At 38.5% G+C, this 7,622-nt stretch overlaps 1 protein-coding gene across 1 annotated transcript in view; it reads left to right on the plus strand.

The window, feature by feature from the left end:
* The window catches only part of LOC107086972 (VPS10 domain-containing receptor SorCS3-like), a 384,596-nt gene that overhangs the window by 276,893 nt on the left and 100,081 nt on the right, over positions 1-7,622 (plus strand). Inside the window, exons 8-9 of the mRNA XM_015378290.1 lie at positions 1,273-1,362; positions 1,719-1,898. Coding sequence (XP_015233776.1) covers positions 1,273-1,362; positions 1,719-1,898 — 270 coding nt within the window. The remainder of the gene's footprint in view (positions 1-1,272; positions 1,363-1,718; positions 1,899-7,622) is intronic.

The following is a 7,622-nucleotide window of genomic DNA, read 5'->3' on the forward strand; positions in this document are numbered from 1 at the left end:
ACTTCTGTTCTCGTGAGTTAAATCTCCGGACCTGTTGCCGGAGCCGCAGAGCCGCACCGCACCGTAGTCAAAAGGGCGGTGTGAGAGGGGGTGTGCGGGAGTTGTGGTCTCTGTCGGCTCGGTAACCGCACCGGAGCCAGTGTAAGCAAGGGGTGACTCCCCTCTATTTCCATATCGCAAACATGTGCAAAGCTCCCGCTGACCCTCTGGATTAAAACGCTCAACATAAATATAATTTAAAGTATAGTGTTTTTTTCTTTACTGTTGCACTAAAATGTATCATCCCTGCATTTCATTACAGCCTCATCTACTGTGTGTCCCTCTGCCAACTGTCTGTATGTTGAACTTGATCACATAAGATTTATCTAGTTTTGGTTCAGGAAAAATAAACATTTTAATAGTATTCAGAGTGTTTTTCATCACTTTCGTTTCGCAAATGTTGATATTCCTCTCTTTTATATGAGCATTACCAAATATGTCTATTAGGTTGTGATCTCAGCAAATTACTTTTACGACATCCAATTTTGGCCACAGTGGTTATAGATTGCCTTCACAAAAGAAGGTCACCCTGCTGATCATTTGGAGCATTTAGCATGCAGAGGTGAGGGGATCGTTATCAGAGAACGTGGAGAGTTTGCGCAGCGTAATACAGGATAAAGTAATTTTATCTAAGTGCTTTGATTTTATTGCCACAATGCATATTTCTATTAAATATAGAGGCTGGAAAAAGATAGCTAAGACAGTGAGGTAGATGAGGTTGATATACCTTTGTAAAAGTCCATTTTTATATAAACTGATATATTCAACTTGATTTAAAGTCTGAAACAAATTATTAGGATTATGGTCATGAAAAACTACTAAAAAAATATTAATTTAGTTTTCAGAAAAGTCTAGAATCTTTATCTTCATGAAATTATAATCAAACGTTAAATCTTTGCCTTGTAATGCACATTAAATACTCAGATAGAACATTAAAACACCTCTAGAAAACAAAAACACCTTTAAAGGACACTTTTGGAGACACCTAATAAGAAAATCATAAAAGATAAACCCGCTATGAGAAAGAAAATAGTGGATAAACTCTAAGAAGAAAACACTTGTAGTAAATATAAACCATCCCAAAGAGAACGCATCATGTGGCCATTTTCTGGGCATGTGCAGGTAGACGGCATCCCACCATCCCCTGTGCTGTCCTCACCTAAAATACTATAAGTAACTTTAATCTTTGGACTAAAAAGCATAACTATTTTGTTGTGTTTCTTTGATTTAAAGGTTCCCACATCCGGACGAGCAACTTATTATGTCTCCTATAAGAGAGAAGCCTTCATACAGATCAAACTGCCTAAATATTCTCTGCCAAAGGTAAGCTGCAGCGTACTTTTTCTTATCAGACTCATGTAATGTCTGTTTTAATTTCTAAATGTCAAAACAAATTAATCATGCAGCTAATTAAATTTGCCAATATATCTCAAGGTTAGACTTTTACACTTTTAAAGGTTAGAGCTGATGAAGACATGTTCAATTTGTTTGTTTTGCAAGCAGGCAAATTGTTCTTATGATTCTTTAAACTCTCGCTGTGGGAGATACAGTTCAGCTATATATATTCACACCACATTATTGATCTCATGACCATTCCCATAGGGTCAACATATTCTAATCCATCACCTCACTGCCTCTTGTCATAAGTGCTCTTAATCTCTCCTGCTGCTTCCTGAAAGGATTTACACATCGTCAGCACTGACGGGAAGCAGGTCTTTGCGGCCGTGCAGGAATGGAACCAGAACGACACCTACAACCTCTACCTGTCTGACACTAGAGGGATCTACTTTACCTTGGCCATGGAAAATGTCAAGACTACCAGGGGTATTGCTGGGAACCAGATGTTGGACCTTTACGAGGTACGCTTCTGAAAAGGTTTTTGAATACTCTTTAATTAAATGTATCAGACTGTTCTTTTCTTAGCCTCTGGATCTAATGTAAATCTAAAACGGTGTCTGTTTGTTGGCCAAACATTTAGTTTGCAACTTTTCCAAAACAATTTGAGCTATCTGAAATGACCGCAGGCATGGGTGTAGTGGTGGAAAGTTAGTGCTTTTGCAGCTAAATTTAGCAACTTTTTTATTTAAAAAAACACTGAGCAACAAATATTGCGACTTGTTTCTGTGTTATTTGAGATTCTGTCAGCAAACTGTGTTCTCCTGAGCAAGTGGATCCTCCCCTCTCTCTCAAGCCTCTTTCCCACTGAAATAACCCAGGTGTTTCAAACGGGAAACAATCAGTATCTGGCTTCCTTCTCACTGCAAAGCAAAAAAAAATAAAAGCTGGTCTAACCCCTCGCTGGCAGCTGCGTGGCCTCTGTCCCCCCAGGGCTGCGTGTCTGGTTACACCTTAATGGTGGGTGAGCGTTGATGATGTCACCAGTGCGACAGCAGTCAGGAAAGTAAACAATGGAGAGCAACATATAAGGAAGCCAGGATGTAGTCAGTGTGCTTTATTGTTTCCCTCTTTATCTGTCTGAATCCCTCTCAGCTGTGGTTCTCCATGTTTATCTAATATAAACACAGTTGTTTCTGCTTGTTAGATCAGAAGCTACCGGCCCTGTGTGTTGATGTACGTATGTGGTATCACTTAAATTAGCAGGTCTACCCGGCTGTGGTGTTCCCACAGCATGCCGATCAGCGCCAAGGCGATTTTAAAGGGAGTCGCTTGCAGAGTATTTTGACCCGAGTAGACATGCATCACTGACCTGTTCCCACTGCCACTAAAAGCTGATTGTTCCCACGTTTTAACGGGTATTTTGGCCAGTGCAAAAGAGATATCACTGTCTGCTGTCATGATTCATGTTTGGCAGGCTGCCCACTATAATAGAGAGAGAGAACCTTACCACCTAAAATCCAGATTGCAAAGTAAATCTGCACATGCAAAACTATTACTACTCCTGATCTACGTTGCAATAATTTACTAAATAATTTTTATAAAAACTGACTGTTTTTAAATTTATTTCTCCCCTTCCTGCTCCTCTTGTCTCTGCACTGCTGTCTCCTTCTTATTCATGAGTTTTTTTTTTCTTTCCGAAGTTGGCAAACAGTTTTCCCTTTCAGCTATCCCAATATCTCTCTGTACTGCTTTGATAGATAACCAAAAAAAAAAGTAATTGGAGGGATTCTCAATCTCCTGCAGCTGGATGAGATGAAATATGCACATTAGGCGATGACATCATCTAGCGCCTTGTAGGACAGCCATTAGTGACTTATCTTGCTAAGGAGTGGTAAACAGTGTAAAAGTGACCATGGCCACCAATCCTTAGCAAACCCTGTTACTAGCCCTACAAGGTGATTTGTGGTTTCCATGGCAACATAATTCACCACATTCATGCAACAACCAGTTTTAATATAAACCAGAGGGTGGCAGCAATTGGAAAATCTTCCCTGACATAACATTCTAATTTTTAGTGGATTAGCCATAAAATGAGCATCCAGTAATCTCTCATTAACATATTGTGGAATTCCTTCTATTAACTGAAAAAGTTTTTGTGTTTTATGTTGTAGAACACCTGTGTCTGTATGTCATCTAGGAGTATCATGGCTACAGATGAATAATTACTGAACCTGTTTAGTGTATGTATGAGTGTATGCTTATATTAACGTTATTCAGAACCATAATCGATTAAAGGTTTTGTGGATGATTTTTTTTCAGAAATGTAGATAAGAAACCTCTCTTTTGGAGTAACTGCCCATGAATAAGATCATCCTACCTGCTTATACTTTATAAACTCAAAACAATTATTCAAGCCCCTCTTTGAGGTGACACAATTGTTATCATTCAACATACCCTAAAGTAATTGGTTCCAGAATTATTTATTTAGTTGTTTAATTGATGTGACACAATATGTATGAACATTTTATGTATAATGCATAGTAACCTAAAACTCTTGATCGTCTATATGGCTGACCTGTGAGCTTACAAGGACAGTCTTTGAAGTGAACTCAAGAATTTTAGGTTACTCTGCAATGCTGAGGAAAATTGGTCCTTGCTAAGATTATTTCGTGGTCATGGACGATCATCTGTTGGAGCACAGTTACGAGCCGATTTACCAGAGCATCGCACACCGCGCATGTGCAAACAAGGGAGTTCTTCTTCTTCCAGATTGACGAGTCCGACCAGCGCCATCTCTTGACGCTGAGTCCTACGTGTACAGTGTGAGCAGATAGATTGCATCATATCGTCAGGTCACACAGTGTGAGAACATGCATCGTAAGCTGTTAACTTTTAATCCCTGCTGTTTCATCGTACAATTTGAGCTGTAGCTGAGCAAAACGATTGAAATGTCCGGCTTTAAAGGTAAAGTGCAGGATTTTCGTGAATTTTTGAAAGGACATGCACATTCACAACCTGCTCCAAAGAGGGAACACCTATTAAATGCGTGTGAGAGCATGCATGAGCCAATATCTCCTCGTTCACACTCTGATTAAAAATTGCTGTTTGCATCGCTCATACAAGCTTACTTTCCAATAAAAAAAATTCGCAATTTTTCCACCATGTTAGACTCACCTTCAGTAAATGGGGACGAGCACGTAGGACGGCCTTATGTAAACATATCAACAGAATGATTGATGATTAGGAGGACAAATTATTTAGATGATCCATCCAGAGAAAGAACATCCTCCACTCTATTTTTAAATTAAATACAGTTCAGTTCATAAAACCAGTTCATTTGTCATGAGGTATTCAAATGTTTTAAGTTAATTGAATGATGTATTAAGTTGAACCAAAAATATTCAACTTTGGTCTATATATTAATTTCCTTTTAAAAGTATTTAGACAAATTGTGTTGTACAGACTCAATGAAATTACACCAAACAGATAAATGTGGATTTGGTTCAGCTAGCAAAAATGTATTGGATGGAAAAACTGCTATTAATTAAATTGAGTTAATCCAGTGAGTCATTTTTTTTAGTGTGTTTGGCTTTTGCCTCCTTTGCAGGACCTTGTATTAATGTGCTTAATGTTTTGCATACCTTTCCACTTATCATAGAACTTTATGTATGCACTGAATTTATTTATCTTTTTTTATTTTCTGCCAAAACAATCCCACCAATTAACAGATGCAATAAAAACAAAAAACAATCTATATCATCTACCTTTACCAAATTTTATGACTGTTTTATTGTGTAGCTAACGGCTCTAGTGTTTCAGTTGCTATGCTTTATTTCTTACTCTGATAAGACATGTATTTATAAAGCAAATTAGAGAGGGTGATGTTAAGTGTTATGTTACATGAATATAAAGAAGGAGGAAGAAAAAAAGGTCGAGGACAGAGAGAAGCATGTGAGATGGATAAGCATGAAATGTTATGCATATAAGAATGCAGGGAAAACAGACATGTATAATAAAAATGAATGCAATATTTAATAATATTAATTCCAAAAAAGTTAAAAACAATCCACTGGACTTTTTTTTTTTACAAGTTTCAAAATTGGAAACTAAGCCCAGTGTATTGTTTTTAAACTTTTATGGAATGACTATAAAGTGGATGACTGAGAATCTTCATCAGCTTAATAATATTAACAGCCGTAAATAAATAAACATATATTTATATTCTAGTTAATATAATAAATATCCAGTTAAACCAAACGGAGTGGAAAAAATATCGAAGAAAAAAAGGCAGTTAGCTTAATTTTTTTGTATTTTTAGTTTGCATTTATAAGCTAATGTAAATTGTTAAATGATTAGACCAGAAAAAAAAAAAAAAACATTTTTGAACTTAGGGAGCCATTTTCTACTGGTGCATTGTTTAACAAAATGTTTGCAAAAATCGTCCACTGATAATGACCCCTTTTATCAGAGAAGACAGGAAAAAAAAGAGACAGGCACCAAAAATTAGTAAATTAATTCTGATCATGTTTAACAGAAGAACAAACATCCAGCTGGAAACCAGTATGAGTGAGAAGTGTCATGGCGGTAGGTGACATATCGGTCCACAGAGTCGTCTCAGAGTTAGTTTTAGTTGTCTTGTGGACGGGTTTGTGTAACAGGCTGTTCTCATCCATCTTCCTGACAGCAAACATCTACAGCATAGAAAAGACCTGTAATGTGGCTCACTGCTATGAAACTATGGAGCAGACCTTGTTAGCTCACAGGCTACCTACTGTATGTGTTTGCATTCATAGCGGGAGAGTTCACTTCCATCCCTCTACGCTCCACTGTGAACCTAGTTTATCACTCCAACACTGGCAGGTGTGATAGAGGGAGTGGAGGAAGGAAGTGAGATATTGGCCAGCTGCAGTGGCAGCGGGGTGGTAATTAACAATGCCATTACTTCTCCTGCCCAGACTCTGGATATGTGCACTGATTGTGAGTGCAGTCCCCATTTCCATGCAACACTGCTTCATTTCTGTGCTGGAAGAGAGGGAATAATGCATCTTCAGGAGGATGCATATAAATAGCTAAAAATCAGTCTGAGAGCACCTGAGCTGTTTTACAGGCAAAGAGATAACTAGAATAGATTAATCAGCTACAAGAAGCACAAAAGAGGGAAACTGATGGTTCAGAAACAACTGATACACACAGTGTTGGGTAAATTATGTTACATCCAGACACCTGGTTAGTTTGAAATAAACCCTCTAGAACAGGTTTCATCTCTTTCTACCAGAGGCAGTTCAAACAACAGGTGTGTTCAGAGGCTGTCTGAAAAAAACGAGGCGTTCTTATGAAAATGATTATCTCTTTGCATCACGATTTCTTCCAGACTGACTGCCTCTTTAGGAGGCCAGCTGCAGCTCCTGGCTGTTATTTCCAATGGAGGAAATGAAAACGAGAACAGAATCTGATCGATTTCCTCGTACCCTGACAACCTCTAAAGAAAAACGGTGACCCGTTGGGTACAGTGCACTTATCAAGCAGACAGTCTTTACTTATAGAGCCATCTTCATTCACAATGGAGACATTACAAAGAGCCCCTTTTGCATAATATAAAAAAGGCAACAACAAAGGAGAGAGAAAAAAAATAATGAATTGAACGCAATTGAACAAAAGGAGAAAAATGGACAGAAATACTGTATGTAGTTAACAGAGAGGATGTTTGTTTGAAGAGCTGAACAAAGGCAAATCTATAGATGAAGGGGGAGAGACGACACAAAAATGGACTCTACAGATCATTCATGGCGCTTTGAATAATTAACTGTGGGCAAAAATATGGCCTGTGTCCTGTTAGTACAGCAAACGTTGTCAGATCGGCATACCATTAGTTTTTCCATTTATCCATCCATTTTCCAGCATGCTTTTCCCAAGCGGGGGTTGTGAGGGGTTCTGGTGTCTATCATCAGTTGTCTAAGAGCGAGAGGCGGGGTACAGGGTACCAGTCCATCGCAGGGCAACACAGAGACACACAGGACAACCATTCACACACACACACACTCACACCTAAGGAGAATTTAGAGAAGCCAGTTAACCTAACAGTCATGTTTTTGGACTTTGGGAGGAAGTCGGAGTACCCGGTGTGTCGCAAAATTTAGATTTCACTTGTCTCATATATTTACTTGTGCTATTTATCCAGTGAAAAATGTTTCTACTCAGTGTGTTTCTGTTGGGATCTGGAGCTTTACCGCCTTCCTCCAGCAGAG

The sequence above is a fragment of the Cyprinodon variegatus genome, unplaced genomic scaffold, assembly GCF_000732505.1.
Source record: "Cyprinodon variegatus isolate N-32 unplaced genomic scaffold, C_variegatus-1.0 Scaffold169, whole genome shotgun sequence".
Classification (NCBI taxonomy): domain Eukaryota; kingdom Metazoa; phylum Chordata; class Actinopteri; order Cyprinodontiformes; family Cyprinodontidae; genus Cyprinodon; species Cyprinodon variegatus.